At 48.7% G+C, this 25,340-nt stretch overlaps 1 protein-coding gene across 1 annotated transcript in view; it reads right to left on the bottom strand.

Moving 5' to 3' along the window:
• Positions 1–2,966: 2,966 nt before the first annotated feature.
• Positions 2,967–25,340, bottom strand: part of TADA2A (transcriptional adaptor 2A) — a 215,335-nt gene continuing 192,961 nt past the window's right edge. The window contains exon 15 of the mRNA XM_085649482.1: positions 2,967–4,329. Within this exon, the coding sequence (XP_085505608.1) occupies positions 4,144–4,329 (186 nt within the window). The 3' untranslated portion in view covers positions 2,967–4,143. The remainder of the gene's footprint in view (positions 4,330–25,340) is intronic.

The raw sequence follows: 25,340 nt of genomic DNA, 5'->3' as shown, positions 1-25,340 counted from the left end.
ATTATGAGTTACACTTAGCCATGTCTAAGAATTGTTGAGCCATCCATTTCAGTACCCAAGGTAAGCCCAGTGGCATTGGCAGCCGAGAGAGCTTTGTAGGGAGTAGAGACAGGCTTTGGAAAGAGTGCTTTGGCCACGTAAGATGGTGGATCAGCTAAGAACAGCGATAGATGAGCTAGGCCTGAGCTCCTGGCACTAGTCCAGAGTGAAAGAAAAATTAGGCTATTGGTGCCATAATATAAGAAAAGGTATATTCGCAGGTACCTGAGCAGAGATAACAAGCAAAGCCTCTTTAAAACCCGAATCATGCAAAGAGCAACTCTTCGGAACTTTGTCAATGGCCAATGCTCTAGCACATGGATCTGTTCAAAAGAGGTATGATTTGATCCTTGGATCTCTTCCTCATGTTCCCATGACTGGAGTGTGACAACTTGTACTCTTTTAGGAATTACTCCAGGAGTCAGTATGCGATTGAATATGGGAATTAATTGTTCTGGCCGGGGATCTCGAACTTGCCTTCATGGTTGCCACTATATTGCTTGGCCTACTTTTCCAAATCGCTTTTGTGTGTATCTGAGCAAAGATGTCACACAATTATGGGTGATAAAAAGAACCAAAGGAACACATTTTGAGGGTATCATGCCCCCTGCTCCCTCTCTCTTGCCCTCCATGATCTGTTGTGCTGTTCTGCCCTCTGAGGTCAGCTTGCTGACTCAGCCTTCATTATCTCCTGCCCGCCATTCGCCCTCTCTGTACCCTTGCCCCTCCAGATTGCCCTTTGTGCTCTCCTCAGCTTTCCCGTACTGGTGTGAGCACTAAACTTCAATGCAAGAGAATGGGTAACCTTTGGTAACGTGTTGTGATGCACCAAAGTAGCCACCATACTAACACAATATATCTTTTGAGGATGCGAAGACAGTACTGATGGAACCAAAGCGCAGAAAGAGTTGCTTCAATCTCTGTAACCCCTGCTATAGGGATCTCTACTGAATAGCACCAATTTGGAAAGAATGAAGGAACTGAAATGGTCTCACTTGTATGAAAATCTGAAGTGCCTTTCAAAATAACAGAGGGTAGGCTTTAATTAAACCATGTTATGATGAACCACAGTGTATTGCTCGTGCCTTGCCTATCAGGAAGAATACCTTCCATGGAATGTGCTGTAGACTGACGTTAAACAGTGCAGAATGTGACTCATTTCATTTTGACAATAATGTACTTAAATTCTTAGTGAGGAGCAGGATGCTAGACTGGTGGACAGTGCTTTGTGAGTCTTTCTAAAAAACATAGTAAATCACTGCAGTTTTGCAAAAAGACGCCACAGAGGGGATATCATAATATTCAATATTAGAACGAAAAGTACACTAACAGAGGGAAATTGCAAGTGGGATATAGCTGAATAGAGTACCATCTCTTCTTGACATGTTCTTTGGTCCACGCGCTTCTCTAGACACCAGATGCGTGGCATCTTTCACAAGAAGGCATACGCTGTTCTTGTAGAATGATTATTCTCTCAGTACAAAAGCATAATGCTCATCAATAGGACATCACCTTTAGACTCTGCAAGAATCGCAAAATAAAAAGGCTTAATCTTCAGTCAGTTACAATTCAATTTCTCGTGTTCCACATGTTGTGAAACGTTCTCCAACCACCTCATGTTTGAAGATCCATTTAGATTATTCCCCTACAAATATACTCAATTAATCCACCTTTGCATTCTGGAGACCTCGCAGGGCGGCCACAGTGATGGTGGTGATCAGAACAAAAGACTAATTCCACATGGGTCTATCCTTTTACAGAAATATTTTTGATCCGCTTTTGTTTAGATAAAACATGGTCACCATATAATAGGAAAGAATACCCCAGCACTCCAAACCACAACACTTCATATACAAGTAAAATCCAAACAGTAAGGACTAGTCTTGAAGTAGGAAGATTTCTTGTTTTTATTTCCTGGTAAATGCATTCGGTTTTCAAATATCGATGACAGCCGATGCATGTTTTGTCACACCATGACTTTCTCAAGGCTTAATTAAAACTTGCTTGCACGAAAAAGAAACAAAAATCGTGTTGGTGTCCGATAGGCACGTCTTCCAATAACCTTGCACCAGTGTAGTAGCCGCTAAAAATGTAAATTAGTAACTTATCTAAGTGTAATCCTTGAGGAAATTACTGTTAAGGCCCATATCCTCAAATAGTAGATTCCAAAAGTCTTCCAATTCACCATCCATAAAGAATCAAGTTCAAATTCATATGAGGAAGTTACTTTTTGGGAGAGTACACGTTGACTTCAGCTTACAGATAGGGGCTTATCAAGGTCCCGGAAAATAGTATCTTTTATACGCCCATACGGTTCCAGATATGAGTTTGGACTTGATTCCTTATGGATGGTGAATAGGAAGACTTTTGGAATCTTGCTCATTTATTAACTGATGGGAAAGGCTGGGATAATTGTTGCCTTCTGAACCAAATGTAATTTGCCATTCTAACTGTCAAATCACAGAAAAACAGCAAATGCGGCCTCTTGTGAGGATATTTACAATAATGTATCCAGAAAGGAAAATTTCACAATTGGAAATAGGCTGGAAGATGATAATCCTGCACACAATTCGAGTCACTCAACTGTTTGTGAATTTCAAAGAAAATTCTATGATGGAGAAACTCTTGTACCTTGTCCATAGCAGTAAAGTGTCTGCAAAATCTGCAAAGAGAAAACCTAGAATATCCTGGCAAAACCACCTACATAGATCTCCCCAACAGCCCCTGTGTACAATGATTTACATCTAGTCTTGGAAGTGAAGCCCCCTGCCCAAATATAGATGATTAGTTTAAATAAGAACTTCCTCGGTGTCCTACTGACCAAGGCACTGACTTGATAACTATCTGAATGAAAGAGGAAACAGGAGTCACAAACAGTTCTAAATGTCAAAGGCAGTTCTGTTCAATGAAATATGCAAATCATAAGGTCATTTTGAGGTGTCCAGACACTCTTTAATCTGCCATTGGTGTTGTAACAAGAATACTTCCACTGTAGGTAACTTCAAAGCGTCGGTATCCCCTCATTACAAAGCATGCCGTTACTCCAAAGGCTCTTTCCAAACACATATGCACAAACATGATCTGACAACAAATCTTTTTGTTGAAGTGATGCAAACTGACACAGTGATGAAGTAACTTACGTTTTGGCTACATTTCTAAAAACATGCTGCACACTAAATGTATTATTTACTGCAATGACTAAAGAGTCAGCACAAAGTTACAGGTTTACAACACAATAGGTTAAAAGCCAACAGCCATTTAAGAGGATGCGGACCATAGTTGAACGGCGCCACATAGAGACGCTCAAAAAATGTTTGTTTCTGTTTAAAACATCTGACTTGCAGCTCCATCTACATACTTTAATTTATACGTCCATCACTCCTCCAAAGGGGTTTTCATTGGGCGAAACAGAGTCATTGCATTTTCATAGTAAGGGCACCAAAGAAATAATCTTGCGTGAGAATCGATTTGCAGCATTCAGTGTGGAGTCCAAGAATTTCATCTAAATGGGGGAACGTTTCAAAAACAATGTGAATCAAATTAAAATTCAAGCTCTACTGCGCCCACGCATTCCATGTATGTGCTCTACTGTTAACTTGTGTGTTTTTTGCTGTTTCTCTGCTATGGTTCCTGAATAGAACAGTATGAAACAAACAGGTGAACAAGAAATGATTAGCGTGGGCACAAGAACACGTTATAACTCATAGAATGTTGATACACCAGGTCACTTCTTGGGTCCTGCAAGCTCCTCTACTGAAGACTGACGTCGTTTGTTGTGTCTAAGGACTGCATCTAGCCAAAAGCACTGATGGAGATAGGGTGGCTGCATTTAGAAACCGCAAACATATCCTGCTGCGTTTGGTCTGCAATACCACAATATGAGGTGTTCAGCTTCACTGTGTTCCCAAAACTTAAGGCCGAACTAGCTGCTTCGGTTACACACTGCTCTGTGCAAGTGTACATAATACTGACAAAGAGACATCCTGCTTCGCACACGGAACCTTCAAGAGTCACGCGATTGGACAGATTCTTCTTTTAAAAGCGCTGGCAGCGCTCCTGAAACCTGTGGCGAGTTCTTCTCATAGCCCCACGGGCCCCATTGTCTCAGATTTTGGAAATGTAGCCCTCCCGCACAAGAAAGTCATAGATCTTCCTGGTTTTGTTGACATCGATCTTGATAAGTGCTCTTGCTTGTGCCAGCCGCAGGCCTCCCTGCTTGTGGGACTCGCTCATTAGCGCAGATTTGTATTCCAAGTAGGCTCCTGGCACCAGGCGCACGACCTGACAGAGCTGCAAGGCAGAGGAAAGGAAAGGAGAGAAGGATTAACACCTCAATTGGAATTCACTTCCTTAAAGGAAAGGTGTGGCAAAATACGAATCTAAAACGTGAAAAGCAAAACCGATTTAGTCAATTCTATTTATGGTTTAAATCTCTTTATTGAAATTTCAAAACACACAATTAAATTCAAGCAGGTTTAGCCATCACCCCATTGCTGATGTGTGATATGTGACAAGACGAATCAGGTCAGGGCCAGAAGCATAACATTAGACACGTAGCCAGGCAAAGATGCATAAAATAAAAATAACAAAAGACAAAAAAACAATATGAACCTCCCACTTTCATCAGTCAATTATATTTAAAGGCATGCGATGTTTCAGAGGGACTGCTGGATCAATTCAAAGTGATTCTACTGCTTTGAAACCAGTAAACAATTTTATTATCCATGTTTTTCTGAAAAACAAAGACTGCGGAGGCTACCCAGTCAGAAGCTGCTACATCATATATGTTTTTGGCAGTTTTTTAAATGTAAGTTTATGTAGCAATTTGTTTGTCGCAATGATCACAGTAGCAATAGCTCTTACGCATGGGTAAGGCAATCTTTTATCATCTCCAGCATCACACGGTGTCACAAACCCTGAAGGAAAAACAAGTAGCAAGAACGACTGGCCACAGTCTGTCCACAGGTCTGTCTACGAGACCGCAATCATTCCCTGGCGGAGTGGAGTCCGTTTTTGGGGGGAGGGGGGATTAGTTGAATGATCTGTCAACCTGGCCCAACTTTCCACAATTCAGAAATTAGGAAACTGGGAAAGAAGAAACTATCTCACTAGAATAGCACATCAATTTAGTTTCACAACTTGATTTGCAACACGTTTTAGAACAGTGAATCACACATTCTCCAATTCCCTGAGCAAGTTGAAAATTCACCTCAAATTCTTTTTTCAAATTTGGGCGCTAAAGTTTGGTCTTCACTTGTTTGCTACATTGTAATACGTGTACAGAGGAAGACTTACTGAAAAGCCCTACTCACACAACACACCAGCTTCTGACCCAAGACTGAAAAGTCTGAAGGCGTAAACATACCTTCCTCTAACAGCAGAAATATTAAAATCTTTACAAGGGACAAATATAAAAATTCCCATACTTTCCAAGGGGGGGAAAAGCTCCCAAAACAATTATCAAGTTTTGTCCCCATGCCCGATATTAGAATTTGAATTTTCTGGGCAGTGGAAAACACTCACTATAAACTAGAATATATTTACATATAATACATTTATATGGAGTTCTTTTACTCCGTAGTCAGTGGTTTGCCTGAACACTTGGCATGGATCTGGCCCTTCTGGACCTTGATGGACACTTGTAGTAAATATGAATACGCTATAGACAAAGGTACACCACAATTACTTAAACCACATTTGTGAACACAATCGGGAGCAGAGTTCAGGCCAAATGTATATTCCTAAAGGTGACTTCAGATTGTTAAAAGCCAGAAACTGCAAGTGCCTTACTATTATGGGAATACATTTTTTTTATTTTTTACACAATACTTTTATTCAAAGCGCTTTGAATAGAGCATTTTTATAAAGAACTATTATTATCCAATCAAAAGTGGTACTTATTGCACCAATCTCGGAAGAAGGGAAGGAAGTATGAGTTAACCTTGCCGGATTCGACCTGGAGATCCCACATAAATGTCAACAATGAGCGCTCAACTCATCTGAGCTATCTTAGCACCTTGTAAATGGTAAGTTCACATTTTGAAGATGTTCAGATGTCATCCAGCTATGATCTGCATTACCATAGGGACCTCAGCCAGTGTAGCAATGTGAAGGGTAACTATCTACAGAAACTGGTGCTGGTTGTAAAGATCTAATACGAGTCTGATGCCCCAGCCTAGTTAGGAACAAAGTATCTCAAGTGCATCACTCTGGCTGACTTTTTGTTGTATTCTATGGAGAAGGTAACTAATTTTGTCTTCCATTGAAATCTGCCCTTTTTGTAGAAAACCTGGTGCGCTCCCTTTGAGAACGGTCTGGTCTTGACGACTTTGAAACTCTGCAAGTGTTGAAAATAACTTTGTTTCTGGGATGTGGTAATCAATGAGACCAACAATTTGATTTTTATCACACCCATCTTACTTTTCTCTAGCATTGTATTGTTTCAAGTGTGGATTTATCGTACTAAGTAATGTACCTGACCAGTCGTGCATAAAAGTATTCCAACTCAGTCTTACAGTTGTAAGCAAATCTTAAGACTACTGACTTTGAACTGATAGTATGAAGGCATGTGTATGGGCTCTTGTTCAGAATCAGGAGTAATACAGTTCTATTTCCAGGTCTTGGCTACGGACAGCTTTAGTGGTCTGTAGGTAGTCATATGGATTCCAGTACACAAGACATACTTAGATTGGTCATTGGGTAAAAACCTTTACTCATGACTGGGGGGTTTTGTTGCCATTTCAGTTGTGTATTCCTAATTTGATGGTTTTCCTCTATATTCTTGCATTTGTTGCACCCAAGAACATTTTGATCTCACAGAGTTCTCACTATATGAGTTGTATCCTTCCACTGTATACTTTAGGAGATGTAATATTTAGCAAACTGTGTGAATGCACCCTTCACAGGTTGTCAACCCACAACAGCATGCCCTCCATTGTCATCTTGCTACCATACTCCTCTCCTGCCTGCACTGTGGTCTGTCTGCATGCCCCTGCCTCTTCCCTCCTGCATTCAGGTTGCTGCCTCCGTCAATGCCAGCCTGCCCTGAATAATCAGCTTGCTGCCCCTGCACCTCTCCCATGCGCCCTACGTGGTCAACTTGCTGCCCCTGTTGGCTTGCCTTCTGTGTTCCTGCCCTTTACTCTGTGTGTGTGCCCTGGTCTCCCCGTCTTGCGCTCCATGATAAGCTTACTGGCCCAGCAGGCCTGCCCTGAATAATCAATTTGCTGCCCCTACCACCTCTTGCCTGCCCTATGTGGTCTGCTTGCTGCCCCGGAAGCACTCCTTCCTACCCCTCCCCTCCATTCTTCATACGCATGCCCCTGCTCCCGCTCTCTTTCCCTCCATGATCAGTTGTGCTGTTCTGCCCTCCGAGGTCAGCTTGCTGACTCAGCCTTCATCATCTCCTGCCCTCCATTCGCCCTCTCTGTATCCTTGCCTTCCAGATTGCCCTTTGTGCTCTCCTCCGCCAATGCCAACCTGCAATCAGTGATCAGCTTGCTGGTTCGGTTCCTGCTCCCTCCTCCTGCCTGCCCTCCATAGTCTTTTCTGCCGCTGCGCCATCTGCAGGCCCCTGGCCCCTATTGTCTGTGTATGTGCCCCTGCTCCCTCTCCTGCCCTCCGCTGTCCACTGTGTTGCAACCGCCCTGTCACCTGCTGTGTCTAGTCAGCTTGCTGCCTGCCTTTCCACTTGATCTCTGTTTGTGTGCATGCCATGGCCCTGCCTCGCCTTCCCTCCGTGGTCCATTGTGCTAATGTTCTCGCTGCCACCTGACCCCACTTTGAATCTTTTTGCTTTCTGTTCTCCCTGCGCGTACCCTACCCCATACTTCGTAACCTCAGTGGCCCGTTGTTTCTGCCAATGCCCCTGCCTTCTCATCTATCCTCCATAGTCCTTGTGTATGCCCTTGCCCCTTCCCTCCAAGGTCCATTGTGCTGCAACAGCCCTTGCCACTGGCATGCTTTTTCAGCTTGCTGCCTCTACCCCCTTGCCTTCCCTGGTCTGTATGCATTGCATGCCCCTTCCCCTTTTTCCCGTCCTCCGCAGCTCGCTGAGGTGTCACTGCCCCCCTGCCTTGCCTTTGCAGCTTGGGTCGGCTCTGCACTTTCTCGAATTTCACGGGGCAGAGAGACCCCCTTTGAACTCCATGAGTTTTGAAGCCATGCATCTTATATTTGAGGGGCCTGTTCCCACTGGTGTGCCTTTGGGCCCCGTGGGTTTGGGTACTGGTTCCACATTGGCAGTTTCGGCACTAGTCGGGCCCCTTAGATCCACAGATGGATCCGGACCAGCGCTGTTCGAACCACCTGAACCTTCCTTGGCGCCGGTCCTGATGACAACGCTCCCGGCACCCCCCAGCAGCGCTGTCCCCATTCTGATCCTTGACTTGGACACAGAGCCGGAGGGGCTTCGACCGACTCTGGCCCTGCCAGGTACCATGGCTTCCAGGTCTGAGCACTATTGCCATGGGCTAGGACTTGGGCAGGATTGGGAGGGGTCACTGGACCCTGAGGAATACCAGACGTTAGATCCACTATGGACTTGTGTGAGGACTTGGTGGAGGCCAGTGGACTGCATACTCCACAGATACTGGCATGCCTTCTCCCCCTAATGTGGCCACGGAGGAGAGAGTGTCCTTTGCAATGACGGAGAGAATGGCAGGTGAGGTCCTGGACCTTAGCCTACCTTCTGTGGCAGTCAAGTGACCCCCTCAGATCCACTTCTCCCATTCAATGAAGCCCTTACTGCTGTCCTGCTTCAGAACCTGGTCCAAGCTCAGCACAGGGGCTCCTATGAACAGGACGATTGTCTGCTGCCCCGCCCCTGGGACCCATATTTCCTCACACAACACCCCAACTCGGTGAGCTTAGTGGTCCAAGACTACCTCCCAAGGAAATCCTGCTGCATTCCCTATCGCCCCTCTGGATAGGGAATCCAAGGAGCTGGATACTTGAGGTATGAGGATTTCTTCCAGCTGCTTGTGGTCTGAACACCGCGAGCCCTTTGGGTTGTTACTCACATGCTCTATGGAATTTGGTTGCCAGGTGCTGCCCATGGTCCAGGAGGAGGCCCGGGCCATACTAGGCTGTTGCTGGCAGGAGAGATGCAACAAAGTTCATGGGCAGATGTGGACTGGATATTACTGACCCATTGGGCAAAACAGTTTCATCGACAGCAGCCTTAAGGCACCACACCTGACTGAGGGCAACAGATTTTTCAGGGGATGCCCAAGCATCCCTTATGGGCATGTCTTTGATGGCTCCCGTCTCTTCAGAGATGAGATAGCTTTAGCGCTGGAGTGCTTTAAGTACATCAGCGCTACGGCCAGATCCTTGGGTCTTTCCATGGCCCCTCGCCACCCCCAATCCACCTTTTACTCCTTTCGTGTCCACAACGGGGCTTCTAGCGGTGTCTTTACCTGCCCAACCACATACACGTTTAGGCTTCCCAGGCTCTGCGTAATGATGTAGCTCAGATTTCATCTGGAGTCAGGCATTGCTTTATATTATGCAAGTGGAAAACACATGGCACATGAGATTATGAAATGAGGCCTAATCAAATGCTTTTTAAAAGGTGCACTTTGGTGCATTCAAAATGAAAGACATGAAATGAGGCCTGGTCAATGCTTTCAGTCTGAAATGCTTGTGCTGAATTAATATGCGTTTTTGCAGTGTAGAGAAAACTCGTGATTTCAGTGGCTATTTCAGCTTTGAGGATAATCATAGAATGTGTGTTCTCTCTTCCCAGCTCTTTTCCCTTATAAATTACACTCCCTGTTCACTATCTCAAGAGGCTTTGTTGCATATTTAGACAAATGCATATTCAGTTTATAACACATCTTTTTATAATGTGTATTAAATTAACCATGCACCATCACTACAGGTGGGGCTAAAGCATTTTGCATGAAAAGCTATCTAAAACATTAGAGCATGTTGCTACGAGTATGTATTAACTGTGTGCAGTTCGAAAATTTGCACTGGTGCATGTTTTATGCTATGTTGTACATTGCACATTTTTTCATGTTGTGCACAAATAATAGAAAAGCTGCTTTAAAATAATAGCTTTTGCTAGGTAAATAAATAATACAAGGTATTAGTATGGGGGAGGTAAACAGAATGGGTTCTGTTTCGTAAATTACTACTATTTTTGTGTTTGTTTTATTTTTGGGCCTAAGATTAAATGGCTGCCTAAGAATCCAGCATGGCTGAGAATTGTGCTTAAAAACGCATGTGCAGGACTACCAAGTGCCTCAAGTACAGAAGGAGTCCAGGCCAATGTGAACTGTACATTCTTGTTACCCTGCCAATGTACCAGTGTTTGAGGAATGTGCTTATCTTGCGTGCGATGTCACAGGAAGGAGGAAACTGGACTGAAACATTTTTTCCTATTAAATGTTGCTAAAACATATAATTGTATTAATCATTAACGCTTCTTTTGTTAAAACCAGTATGGTTTGGAATTTGTAATGAGAACAGGATGGCGAGACCCTCATGCCATCTATGCTAACCAATCAGTGCAAGCTTTACTGAAAACTGCAACATTATTAGTGTAGTCTGCCAAAAATTAGAGTATAAATAATGACCCCATAGGTGGTATGTTAGCCTTAGGCCTTAAGCCTTAGCTTTAGGAGAGAGGAGAGGCAGCAAATGAGGCCAGACATCATATGGGTTAGGTACGTGATCGTCGCGGGTGCAGCCTGGGTGGAGATTGCGTCCGAGGAGAGACAGAGGGAGGTGGGGACCTTTTGCTCATATTTCTTTTTAGAGAGTACTTGCACGTCATATTTTTGGCAAGTCAGATCACATTCCTCTGTGGTCTGTGAACGAGGGGCCTTTTCAGGAGCAGCTTCTCTGGAAGCACAGAGACGCAGATGAACAAGAATAGGGCAGAGTATGCAACTGATAGAAAGAGTTCGATTTAAATACTAAAATTCTAAGTTTATGCTTTGACTAATTAACTAGTTTTGAAAGGATTTGTCTAATGCATTTATTTCTCTTTATGGGAGATTTTTACCATTTTTAATTATTGTCTAGCCTTGCAAGACTCACTCTTTTCTTAGAAACTCTTTAAGAGTTTTGACTGACATTTTGCGCCATATTTTTGTTTCTACACGTGATGCTTATATGCAGACTGTAATATGTTCTGTATTAATGCTATTTTTCCTAATTTCCAAATTCTGTAACCTGATTGATATTTGACTAATGAATAAAGGGTCAGAAAAACGTCACTTTTAATTAAGAAAATAAAACCCTTTAAAAATACTCACAACTCTCTTTATTGGCTTAAATATTAAATGCGTTCTTGATTTTTCATGTTTACGTAAAGTCTCCTGAAGGTACTATACAGTGGCAAGGGTCCAGTACCTTTACAGCGGTAAATTAGAGGTAAATGAGGTTTTGCATTGTGAAATTACTGCTGCATCAGTGGCCAAGGATGCGGTACCCACAGACCATGTGGGTCAGGCAGCCAGAGGTCAGGCCACTCCCTCCCCTACTGCCCAGCAGCTGCAGCCTCCAAACCCTTATAAGTTGCCCTCTTACTATCATGGGCACCCAGTGGGAGTCAGGAAATGCCATCGCCAGCCCACTGGAGGTCTATAACATCCGACCAATGAATTCTGTCAAATTGCTACTCCCTCCCCTTCATGACTCCCCTCTCCACCCATGACATCTGCTTGCGACAGGTTGACGGAGTACCATATTGTCTTGCCGCCAGGAAGTGACAGCTCTCTCGGACAAGGGAGCCATGGAGAGGGTGCCAATGCAAGACATCAGTGGTTGATATTCTAGCTAATTTCTGGTGCACAAGAAGGACAGAGGCCTTCTAGGCCTGTGCCCTCTTCCATAAGACGGAAAAGTTCAAGGTGCTTGCACTCGCTCGAGTCCTGTCTGCCCTCGAGCCGAGAGACTGGATGGTAGCGTGGGACTTGCAGGAAACATACTTCCACATTTCCATCCTGTCTGCCCACAGGCGTTACCTGCGGTTCACGGTGGGCCACAAGCACTTTGTTTGCTGTGCGCCATTTTGGCCTTACCAGCACCCCATGGGTGTTCACCAAGGTGATGGTGGTGGTTGCAGCTCATCCATGGAAATTCAGTGGTGCCAGACTTCCCCTATCTCGATGACTGCCTGTTGAAGGCAGTCATCTCCTGCCTCTAGACTACAACGGACCTCCTGCATTCGCTAGGGTTCACTATCAACGTACCGAAGTCACACCTGTCTCCCTCGCAGACATTCCTTTCATCTGAGCTGTTCTGGAAACTGTGCAGTTTTGGGCTTATCCTCCTGAACGGCAAGTCCAGGATATTTAGGCTATGATACCGATGTTTCAGCTTCTATTCTGGATTTGGTGAGAATGACTTGGAGGTCTGGCATATGTGGGCTCTGCAGTGGGACCTGAAGTTTGAGTGGGAGCAGCATCAGGGAAATAACTCTAACCTAGTCCTTTTTCTCGAGGGAACTGCACAAGATCTGGAGTGGCGGTTAACGAAACGCGACTGGGTCAGCGGGACACCCCTCTTCCTTCCCCAACAAGATCTGACAGTGGTGACTGATGCATCACTCCTGGGATGGTGCAGACATTTGGGAGAGGTGGGTATCAGAAGGCTCTGTTCTCTGGCAGAATCCGGGCTCCACAACAACCTTCTGGAAGTCTCTGGTCGATTCCGGGCTCCACATCATACTTCTGGAGCCTTTCTATCTACCATCAAGGGAAGGTTAGTGGAGATGTTCATGGACAACACCACTGCTATGTGCTATTGCGACAAAGAGGGCAGGGGTCGTGAACCCTTTGCCAAGAGGCCCTGCATTTCTTGACATGGCTTCAAAGTCAGGGTATTTCCCAGGTGGTTCAAAACTTGGCGGGTTCTCTGAACGCCATGGCAGATGAACTCAGCCAAAGATGCCTTGCAGATCACGAATGGCGTCTCCATCCAGGGCTGGTGCACGGTCTCTTTCAGCAGTGGTGAATGACTTGGTTGGATCGGTTCACCACCACCGAGAATGCCCAATATCAGCAGTTCTGCATGCTGGAGTTTCTTAGGCGAGTCTCATTCAGAGATGCTTTTTGTCTTGAGTGGAGCTCAGACTGCCTGCACGCCTTTATGCCCATACCACTCCTGCCCAGAGTTCTCAAAAAGATCAGGAAAGACCTGGCCCAGTTCATCCTTGTGGCTCCGGACTGAGCTCAGAGTTTGGTATCCTGTGCTGTAGAGCATGGCCATCGGCCCTCCGATCAGGCTGCCCCTTCAGGAGGATCTTTTGTCTTAGCATCAGGGGAGGGTTCTCCATCTGAACCTGTCAACTCTCCGCCGTCTTGCGTGGAGATTGAGCAGTGACTGTTGACAGCTTCCGGCCCTCCCCCCCCCCCCAAAATCTGCAATGTTATTCTAGCAGCCAGGTGTCTTTCCACCAAAAAGTTAAACGTCTGCCGTTGGGGCACGTTTGTGGCATAGTATGCAGAAAAACAGGGTGACCCCCCTTTCTGCTCCCCTTTCTCATGCACTTCTCTTTATTCTTTCCCTTGTCCAGCAGGGCTCTGCTCTGAGCACTCTAAAGGGCTACTTTTCTACTATCTCAACTGTTATGCGGTTGCCTGACCAGCTTCCCTCTTCAACCCTCTGTTGTACATATGTTCTTGAAAGGTTTACATATAGGTTTGCTCCTTCTCCCTTCATCATGCCTCAGTAGGACCTTATTTTAGTCCTCAGGTTCTTGATGTAAACTTCATTTGAGCCCTTGCCAACTGTCCTGTCAGGCTCCTTGCCATTAAGACTGCCTTCCTGGTGGCAATAATATCTACCTGTAGGGTCAGTGAGCTTCAGGTTTTGTCATCCAAGCCTCCATACTTGAACATCTACCCAGACAAGCTGGTTCTATGACCTAGGGCTTCCTTTTGGCCAAAAGTAATCACTTCCTTTCATGTAGGCCAGTCCATCACCCTGCCTACATTTTACGCTACACCTCATCCCTCTAAAGAAAAGGAGAGACTTCACCGACTGGAGCCGAAAAGAGCATCGTCATTTCACATTGCTGCACATGAGAGTTCCGGGTAGATGACCAACTTTTCATGTGGTACGTCGGAGCGCATGAATCATGTTCTGCATTACAATCTGCTACACACAGGGCAAGAAGCAACTCCCCAAGGACTTGGGTGCTCATTCCACCAGGGCTAAAGCTGTGATCACTGCGTTAGCCCAGGAGTACCAGTTCTGGACATCTGACAGGCAGCAACGTGGGCTTCTCTGCACATGTTCAAAAAACACTAACGCCTGCACAGTCGGGTCCATCGGTACAGGCACTCTGTCCTTTCGGTCCTGCAGGAGTTTTTGGTATCAAATTGTTTCGCAGACCCAGCTCTGGGGAGGCTTTGCTTGGGAATCTATTCTAAGGTAAGTAATCTGCTGCTAGAAGTCTCTTTCGGATGAACAAGATACTTACCTTCCGAAACACCTTATCTTGTAGATTCCTAACTGACCCACCATCCTCCCATGCTCTGCTAACTGTTTTCTAGGGACAGGGCTTTTCCCATTCAGGGCCCTAGTTTTCCACAACAGTGGTCCTTGTTCTTCGTGGCTCCGCACTCCTTGTATGGAAAGTCGCAAAAAGAAAGTGGTGCCCTCTGTGCGCTGACGCCAGTTATTTTTCACGCCTTTCCACGCGAAAGCATGGAGCCATGAAGGGCACTGACATTGGTGTGTTTCCAAACAACTAGGTCCCTGAAAGGGCGTCAGCCCAACCCTAAAAACCTGTCCATAGTGCAGCGAGGAAGGGTGGGTCGGTATGGAATCTACCACTAGATCATGGCTCTACCAGATAAGACATTACCAAAGGTAAATAACTTGTCCATCTGATGGAGACATCTGGTCGCAGATTCCTTAACTTCGAATAGATAACCAAGCAATACCATCTCCGAAAGAGGGACTGCGGACATGTTTAGGCCAGTAAGTCCTGCAGGACAGGGTGGTCAAAAAGCCTGTCCCTTCAGACTTAACTGTTAAGGCAGTAGTGTGTGCAGGGATGCCCTTTTTGCTGCCTGACAGATGTTGAGAACTGGAACACCACTTTGCAATGCTGTGGTAACAGCCTCCCCTCTGGTGGAATGAGCCTTGAAGGCTTTAGGAGGCTGCTTTTTGGCCAGAGCGTAGCAAATGTTGATGCAGAAGACGAACCATTGTGAGATAGTCCTCTTCTGCACCGCACAGCCTTTCTTTGATCCGACGTACCCCGTGAAGAGTTGGTGGTCCACCAGGAACTCTTTAGTGCGGTCAAGGTAGAATGACAAATCTCTTTTTAGGCCCGGATGGTGGAGTCGCTCCTCTTCTTTAGAGGGGTGCGAGGAGCATAGAAAATGGGCAAGGTCACAGATTGCTCCTCGTAGAATGGTGTTATCACCTTTGGTAAGAAAAAGGCCCTAGTGCAAAGCACTAGCTTATCAGGGAAAATGGTATTGTAAGGAGGCTTGGAAGACTGAGCCTGCAATTTGCTCACCTTCCTGGCAGAAACAAATGCCACTAAAAAGGCTGGTTTGATGGTAAGCAATTGGAGGGAACAGTTGTGCAAAGGTCTGAACGGAGCACACATCAGGAAGGTGAGAACTAAATTAAGGTCCCACTGAGGCATGATGAAAGGGACAGGTAGGAACATATGTACAAGTCCCTTAAGAAATCTATTTACAATAAAGGAATTAAATAGAGGGTTGGTCTGGCAGCCTCAAGAAGGCAGACAGGGCCGAATGGGACTCCTTTAGACTGCCCAGAGCAGAGCCCTGCTGGGCAAGGATCAAAAGAAAGAGAAGGACTTGAGAAAGGGAAGCAGAAAGAAGATCAATAAATCTTTCTGTACAATATTTTACAAATTTGTGCCACCAGCAGGCGTACATGGTCTCGGTAGAGGGACGCCTGGCTTCCAAAATAACATTACAGACTTGGGGAGGAAGGTGGAATGCTATCAACTTCAACCGCTCAATCTCCACTCAAGAAGGAGTAGAGTTGACTGGTTCGGGTGGAGGACCCTCGCCTGCTGCTGCGACAGACGATCCTCCAGAAGGGGTAGCTTGATCGGAGGATCGATGCTCAGTTGGAGAAGCCTGTGATACCAGACTCTCCATGCCCAGTCCGGAGCCACAAGAATTACTTAGGCCCAGTTATTCCTGATCTTCTTGAGCACTCTGGACAGGAGTGGTACTGGCAGGAAAGGTGAAAAGGAGGCCTGAGCTCCACGAGACTAATAGTTTTGCCGAGCGAATGTCGCCTTGAAACTCCAGAAACTGCTAACATTGCGTGTTCTCGGCGGAGGCGAACTGATCTAACAAAGGCTCTCCCCACTGCTAAATGAGACCTTGCATCTCCTCCGGATGGGGATGCCATTTGTGATCCGCTAGGCATCAACAGCTCAGTTCATCCCCCCCATGGCTTCATAGAACCTGCAGCGTGTTGAACCACCAAGGAAATGCCCTGCTGTTCCAGCCACGTCTAGAGATACAGGGCCTCTTGAAATAGGGTCCAGGACTCCACCCCACCCAGTTTGTTGCAGTACCACATAGCGGCGGTGTTATCCGTCAACATTTGAACCAGCTTTCCATTGATTGAAGGAAGAAAGAAAGACATTCAAAGCCAAACAAATCGCTCCAGCAAGTTGATGTGGAGTCCGGATTCTGCCGGAGACCAGAGTCCTCCGATCTTCCCCTCTCCCATATGGTCCCCTATCCCAGGAGTGAAGCATCTGTCACTACTGTGTAGTCTGGTCTGCCTTTGACCCAATTGTGATCTGCTAGCCACCACTGCAGGGTCTGTGAAGTTCTCTCCGAGATCTGGACCATGTTGGAGAGATTCCCCTGATCGTCCGCCCATTGGAACTTCAAGTCCCACTGCAAAGCCCATATATGCCATCTGGCCTGTGTCACTCGCAGGATGCAGGAGGCCATGAGGTCCAATAGCCTCAGAGTCACTCTCACCAAAATCCAGGATAGAGGCAGACATGAACAAGTTACTTACCTTCGGTAACAATATATCTGTAAGAAACATAGGTTAGTTATAGATTAGAATTACCCCCAGGCGTCAGACTGGATCTGGAAAGTTTTTCGTCAGCAGTACCCCTGTGCGTCGGAAGGTGGCGTCGGTCGACTCCGCGTTCGTAAGCGTGGTTGCCGGGATGACGTTGCGGTAGATACATAGACACCGCCCTCACGTGCTGACGTCAGTTCTGTACACGACTTTCCAAGCCAGGAGCGCAGAGCCGTGCAAGACACTGACCACTGGTGCACAAAACTACGGCCCTGAAAGAATGTCCTTAACCCTAGAAGTCAGTTAGCAGAATGGGGAGGATGGGTGGGGTGGTAAAGAATCTATAACTAACCTACGTTTCTTCCAGATACCTTCGGTAATGATGTAATTAACTTGTTCATCTGAAACAAACAGTTAGTTATAGATTCCTTACCTTAGAATAGATACCCCAGCAATACCAACCCCGAAGGTGGGTCTGCGAACTAAGTTCACACCAGAAAGTCCTGGAGAACAGTCAAAGAAGCCATCTCTACAGACTTGGCTGTCCAGGCAGTAGTGTTTAGTGAACGTGTGAAACTATGCCCACGTAGCTGCCTGACAAATGTCATTGAGGGGGGACTCCTCGTCCCAAAGTAGTGGTAGCTGTCGTCGCCCTGGTGGAATGGGCGCGCAGTCCCACTGGAGGCTCCTTCTTTGCCAAAGAATAGCAGGCTTTGATGCACAGAACGACCCACCTGGAGATGGTCCGTTTGTGTACGAACCCGACCTTTTTTAGCGCCCACGTAACCAACAAAGAGGTGGTCGTCCACCCGGAATTGTTTGGTGCGATCCAAGACGAAGTAAAGCGCACATTTGGGATCCAGACGGTGGAGCCTCTCTTCCTATTTTGAAGGATGCGGAGGCGGAAAGAAGGTGGGCAAAGTGATGGTTTAGCCAATGTGGAAAGAAGAACCCACCTTCGGAAGAAAGGAAGGTCTAGTTCGTAGGACGACCTTGTCCGGATGGACAGCCAGAAAGGGAGGCTTAGAAGAAAGAGCTTGCAGCTCACTCTCCTTGTGTGCAGAGGTGACGGCCACCAGAAAGGCAGTTTTCAAAGTGAGAAGCCTGAGATGACAGTTATGTAGTGGCTCAAAGGGAGCGCACGTAAGATAGGTAAGAACCAAGTTCAAGTCCAACTGGGGCTTTACGAAGGGAACAGGAGGAAAAAGATGAGTAATGCCCTTAAGGAATCTATTTACAACAGGGGACTTGAAAAGAGAAGGCTGATCAGGAAGGCTGAAATGACCGAAAGGTAGCCGTTTAGAGTGCCCAGAGCAGAGCCCTGCTGGGCCAAAGAAAGGAGGAACAAGAGAACCTCAGAAAGAGGGGCGGAAAGGGGATTCACAGCCTTTGCTGTGCACCATGCCACAAATTTATTCCATCGGCAGGCGCATACCGTCTTAGTGGAGGGTCGCCTGGCTGCCAAGATAACATCGCAGACATTGGTAGGCAGGTCAAAAGAAGTCAACTGCCGCCGCTCAATCTCCATGCAAGGAGGTGGAGGCTGGACAGGTTTCGGATGCAGGACCGTCCCCTGCTGCTGCGACAGAAGATCCTCCCAAAGAGGCAGTCGGATCGGAGAATCGATGGCCATGTTGAGCAGCTCGGGATCCCAGACTCTTCTTGCCCAATCTGGAGCCACATGAATGACTTGGGCCGGGTCGTGCTTGATCTTATTCAGCACTCTGGGCAGAAGTGGTATAGGCAGAAAGACGTATAGAAGACCGCAACTCCACTAGCGACAAAAAGCGTCGCCTAGCGAGTGCTGCCTTGGAAATTCCAATGCGCAGAACTGCTGACATAGCGCGTTCTCTTCGGTGGCGAATAGGTCTAACCAAGGCGCTCCCCACTGCTGAAAGAGACCTTGCACCACCTCCGAGTGAAGACGCCATTCGTGATCCATCATGCACCTGCGGCTGAGTTCGTCAACCCTGGCGTTCAGGGAACATGCCAGGTGTTGAACCACCAGGGATATGCCCTGATGTTCCAGTCATATCCAGAGGTAGAGGGCCTCCTGACATAGGGTCCACGACCCCACCCCACCTTGTTTGTTGCAGTACCACATGGCGGAGGTGTTGTCCATGAACACCTGCACTACTCTTCCCCGGACAGAGGGAAGGAATGCTTTCAGTACAAGACGAATTGCCCGAAGCTCCAGAAGGTTGATGTGGAGCCCGGACTCTGCCGGAGACCAGAGGCCTCTGATATCCGCCTCCCCCATGTGGGCTCCCCATCCCAGAAGTGATGCATCGGTCACCACTGTGAACTCTGGTTGGGGAAGAGAGATCTGCCGCCCACCCAATCCTGGTTCGTGAGCCACCACTGCAATTGGTGTGCAGTGCCCTCCGAGATCTGGACGTAATCGGACAGATTCCCCTGATGTTGAGCCCACTGAAACTTCAGGTTCCACTGTAGAGCCCGCACATGCCATCTGGCATGGTCCACCAGCAGGATGCAGGAGGCCATCAGACCAAGCAGCCCGAGGGTCATACTGACCAAAACCCAGGATAGAGGCTGAAAGATTGGAATCATAGCCTGAATATCCCGGACTTGCTGTTTGGGAGGATAAACCCAAAACTGCGTCGTGTCCAGAACTGCTCAGATGAAGAGGAGCTTCTGAGAGGGGGTCAGGTGTGACTTCGACAAGATAGGACGCAGGCCTGTGTCCTTCTTGGACACCAGAAAGTAGAGGGAATTGCAACCACGGCCTACTTCTGGGGCAGGAACACGCTCGATGGCGCCCTTGGCCATGAGTGCCGAAACTTCCTATTGGAGAAGGGTCAGGTAATCCTCGACATGTGATGGTACTGAGGGGGCATGGATGGAGGGGATAGTCTCGAAGGGGAGGGTATAGCCCCTTCGGACTATTTGCCAAGCCCACTTGTCCGACGTGATTGTGCGCTAGTGGGGGAGGTGATGGCAGATCCTGCGGCCCACTGGCACTTGGTGGTCCTGAAAGGTCGGACTAGGAGGGTTTGGAAGCTGCTGCAGAGGATGCTGTGGTGGACTGGCCCTCCCGCTTGCCCCCAGAACCACGGCCGTGGTTCCCACATCCCCCGGCCGCGCTGGGGCTGAACAGCTTGCGCCGGCCTGTGGCTCTGGGCGGGACGTAGCGGGGCACCCCTTCCGTAGCCACGAAAGGGGCAAAAGGCAGACTGCGCAAGGGCGGGTGGTGGAGAGGCCCAAGGACCTGGCCGTAGCCCGAGAGTCCTTAAAGCGCTCTAGCGCGTTGTCTGCCTTGTCGCCGAAAAGGTGACGGCCATCAAAGGGCATGTCCGTAAGGGTGGATTGGACATGCTCGGAAAAACCAGTCGAACACAACCAGGCTTTGCGTCGAAGGGCTATTGACATAGAATTCGTCCTGCCAAGTGCGTTGGCAGTATCCAGCCCACAGCGGATGCTAAACTTTGCTGCGTCTCTCCCCTTGGCAACTGCACGGGAGAGCACGGCCAGGGCCTCCTCCGGGCACTGGGGCAGCATCTGTGCTACCGTATCTCACACAGAGTGGGTGTAACGGCCCAACAGAAATGCAGTCCCACGCTGGCGGAAGAAAACATTTTCTTCCCAAGGTGGTCCAGCATTTTGGATTACCTATCTGGTGGGGCGTTAGGGAATGCGCCTTTAGAAATAGAGGCTTGGACCACCAAGCTCTCAGTTGGGAGAGGAAAGTGGGGTCGCCCGGAGCCGGGCAATCATCCTGTCCACCGGAGTCCCTGTGTTGGGCCTGGACCAGGTGCCCAAAAGGATGCCCTTGAGGGCTTCATTAAACGGCAGTAGGGGATCCGAAGGGCTCGCTGCTGGTTAGGAGGTTAGTCCTGACTGCCACCGTAGGTAGCTCGAGGTGGAGAGCCTCGGCCACCCTACGCAACACCACTGCATATGACGCTCCCTCCTCCATAGCCACGGTAGGAAGAGACAACATGCCAAGGTGTGGTGAGGTATCCAGACCACTGGCTTCCCCTAGTTCCACTCTCCAGTCCTATTCAAACACCAACTGGTTGGTTAAAGGGTCCCCAGGCCCCTCCCAGTCCTCCTCACCCTCCTCTGGCTGCCAATCTGGTCTCAAAGAGCCAGGGTAGAACAGAGGCACAAAAGTACCCATCAGGCATCGGATCCGGCGTCAGTCGATGCCGGTCTGACTCCATGTCTACCTCGAAGTGGAGTCCAGGGTCGAAATCAGCTGGGGACACAGCCGACGCCGGTAGCGGACGTGGTGCCGTTTGAATTGGGGGAGGCGTAACAAAGTCGACCGGCACCGATCCGGATCCAGGCCTGGATCCAAGGGGACCCTGCGGCGCAGAGGCCTAAGCCGCCGAAAGCCCAAGGACCCTAGCCGAGTCCGCTGGGCCCAAAGGCGCACTGGTGGGGTCGGGCTGCCCAAACATGGCGTGCATTGCTTCGTAAAACTGACGAAGCTGGGCAGGGGTCGCTCCCGGTCCCGGGAAGGAAGGGGGGGGGGGGGGGTGGGGAGACCAGAGCCGACCCTACGGGCTCCGCACGCGGAGCCGCGAGAGATTTACCACTTGCATAACTCGTCGCGTCGGCCGGGGAGAAGTCGAAGAGCGACAATGCTTCTTCTACTTTTTTGTGCTTCTACTTACCTGACCCAGAGTGCAAAGACTTAGAGAAAGAATGGTGTTGGCTCCGCGACCGGTCCCTTGATCTCCTACGCGACCGGGACATCGAGCGGCACGGAGCCGACTGCCGGGCCTCGAGTAGCTTTGACGACTGCTTCCGCAAAGACTTCGGGGCCATGGTCCGGCCTCGAAAAGCTTTCAGGACTGCTTCCGCAAAGACTTTGGGGCCATGGTCCGGCAGTTGGAGCACGACTTGGGGTCCGGGTCGTGCTCCAGGCAGTAGAGGCACACATAGTGCGGATCAGTCACCAACATCAGTCGGTTACAGGAACCGCAAGCCTTAAAGCTGGGCATTCCTCGTGCACCAGGAGTCGATGGACTCAAAAACCAACAAATTCGAGAAAACGTTTCGTCAAAAAATGACTGGGGGTACCGCTTTCCCCAGATCTGCGCTTTCTGGCACAGAAAAATAAAGAACTGACGTCAGCGCGCGAGGGCGGCATCTATGTAGCTACTGCGACGTCGTCCCGGCAACCACGATGCCGACGACGAACGCAGAGACGACTGATGCCGCCTTCCAACGCGCAGGGGTACTGCTGACGAAAAACTTTCTGGATCCAGTCTGACGCCTTGGGGTAATTCTAAGGTAAGGAATCTGTAACTAACTGTTTCTTTCAGATAACAGTATCATAGCCTTCTGGAGGATAGGCTTGAAACTGCACTCTGTCCAGAACAGCTCCAATGAAAAGGAGCATATGAGAGGGAGTCAGGTGTGACTTTGGCACGTTGATAGAGATCCCCAGCGAATGCAGAAGGTTCGCCGTAGTCTAGAGTGGGAGAAGGCAGCCTGGTGTGAACTCACCTTCGACAGCCAGTCGTCGAGATAGGGGAAGACTGGCACCCCTGATCCATGGAGATGAGCTGTGACTACTGCCATCACCTAGGTGAACACCGGAGGGGTGCTGGTAAGGTCAAAGGGGAACACAGTGAACTGAAAGTGCTCATGGCCTACCATAAACCGCAGGTAGCGCCGATGGGCGGGCCGGTCGGAATGTGAAAATAGGCGTCCTGCAAGTCCAATGCTACCCTCCAGTCTCCCGGGTCCAGTGGAGGCAAAAGCTGAGCTAAAATGAGCATCTTGAATTTTTTCTTTTCGACAAAGTAGTTGAGGGCTCACACATCTAGGACAGGGCGCAGGTCCTTTTCCTTCTCTGGGACAAGAAAGTAGCAGGAATAGCAACCACAGCCTACTTCTGGCACTGGAACCATCTCTATGGCTCGCTGGCTAAGAGAGTCATGACTTCCATCTGAAGCAAAGTCAGGTGATCCTCGGTCAGATAGAGGCATGGAGGGAGTGGTAGTTTCGAAGGGGAGGGAGTAGCCCCTTCGGACTGTCTGAAGAAGCCACGTGTCCAAAGTGATGTCCTGTCAGTGGTGACGGTGTTGGCTTATCCTGCCACCAAATGGAAGATCTTGAAGGGACGGACTAGGAATGTAGAGGTTGCAGGGGGTGGTGGTGGTGGACTGACCAGTCCACTAGCAGCCCGACCCACAGTGCCGGAAGGAGCCGTGCCCACCGCAGTGCAGAGGTTGCTGAACTTGCATGGTCTTGTGGCTGGAAGATAACTGGGGATATGGCTGGTGCGGCTGACAGCCCCTTCCGTAGCCATGAAAGGGGCAAAAGGCAGACTGGGGACGAGTGGGCACTGAAAGGCCCAAGGACTTGGCCTTGGCCAGGAGTCCTTAATGTGCTCCAGCGCCATGTCTGTCTTGTCTCGGAGAAGATGGGTGCCATCAAAGGACATGTCCATGAGAAAGGCCAGGACATCCCCCAAAAGGTCATAAGTCTTCAACGAGGTGTGGCGTCTAACAGCCAGTATTGAAATTGCTCTGCCCAGTGAGTTGGACGTGTCGAGCCTTCAACGGATGGCGAATATTGCTGCATCCCTTCCGTCTGACATTGCTTGGGAGAGGCTGGCCTGGACCTCCTCCAGGCCCCAATAAGCACTCGGTGTTCACTGACCTTATTGCAAGGCTGGAGGAAGAATTATTTTCTTGCCCCCAACTATCCAGCCTCTTGGATTCCCTATTTGGGGGGGTGTATGGGAGAGTATGGGAGAGTGGCTGGACAGGAAAGATGGGTCACCCAGTGCAGTGCAATGGTGGCAGGCAATTGTCCTATTCACAGGATCCCTTGTGCTGGGCTTGGACGAGGTATCTAGTATGACATCAGATAAGGCCTTGTTGAAAGGCAGCAAGAGTGGCGATGAAGAGGTACTAGGCTGCAGGACCTCCGTCAAGATTTTTATCTTGACTGCCACAGAAGAGAGCTCAAGGCCAAGGACTTCAGCTGCCCTTCACACCACCATAGAGTATAATGCTCCCTCTTCTGTAACCACGGTAGGAGGAGAAAGAAGGCCAGAAACTGGAGAGGTATCCAGGCCGCTAGCCTCACTCACTTCCTCACACGCGTCTATATCGCAGTCAGGCTGGTCTTGTGAAGGGTCCAGCGACCCCTCCCAATCTTCCTCCATTCATAGCCCTTCAGAATAGAGCTGAAGAAACGATCAAGATCCCCAAGGTTCTACCCGTGCTTGGATCAGCGCCGGAAGGTAGCGATCTGGCTCCGGATCGTTGGTGATAAGAATGGGGCTGGCCCGCTGCTGGGCGTCATTGGCGCTAGGAGTCTCAGGGTTGGGATTGGTGCTGGGGAAGGTCACAAATGTACGACCAGCGTCAGTCAGGATCCCTCACCGGATCCATGGGGGCATCAGCGTCCGAGCCGCTGGCGCAGAACCCAATGTGGTCTCCTCTGAGCCTACGGGACCTGAAGCCACCCCGGTAGGGTAAGGATTCCCAAATATGAGGCACATGGCATCATAAAACTCCTTGAGCAGGGCGGGGGTTGCTCCAACTCTGGGGAAGGCAGGGAAGCACGGAGCCGACCGAGGCGCAGGTTCCGAGGAACGAGGCGTAGAATGTCGGGGCTCCTCTGTCGCGTTGGCCAACGGACGGGGAGAAGTTGCAGCATGCTTCGACTTCTTATGTCCTTGTGCTTCTTATCTGACCGACTCCAAGTGGGAGGACAAAGGCTTGGGGCTCCCGAAGCGTTGTCCGGACCGTGGTCTCGACCGGGACCGTGAACGAGATCTCTGGTGCCAAGCAGCTCTAGAAAGCCATGGCTCGGCAGTCTGAGCACAATTGAGTCGTGGTCATGGTCCAGGCATCAAAGACAAACCAAGTGGGGATCCTTTACCGACATGGCGCGGTGGCAGGCGCCGCACGGCTTGAATCCAGAAGTCTTCTTGGACATGTTGAAAACATAAATACCAAAAAACATTTGACAAAACAGTGAAACGGTGAAAAAAAGACAATCAAAAAGTGACAGAGGATAGCTTTCTTCATGGATCTGAGCTGGCTGGCGCAGAAAGAAAAGAACGGATGGACGATCGCCGAGGTGGTGCCTATATAGGTGACGCAGACGTCAGAACGGCAGAGACCATGATGCTCCCACGTCATGTGGAGCCAACTGACACCACCTACTGGTGCGCAAGGGAATTGCTCAAAGAAAAATCTTCCGGATCCAGTCTGACGCCTGGGAAATTAAAAGATAAGGAATATGCAGCTGGATGTCTCTATCAATTAAAATGTTTTGTCAAATTCGAGATTTTCTAAATTGTT

This window comes from Triturus cristatus, chromosome 3_2 (genome assembly GCF_964204655.1).
Source record: "Triturus cristatus chromosome 3_2, aTriCri1.1, whole genome shotgun sequence".
NCBI lineage: Eukaryota > Metazoa > Chordata > Amphibia > Caudata > Salamandridae > Triturus > Triturus cristatus.
Note: the sequence above shows the minus strand (reverse complement) of the source record. Positions and strands in the feature narration are given on the sequence as shown.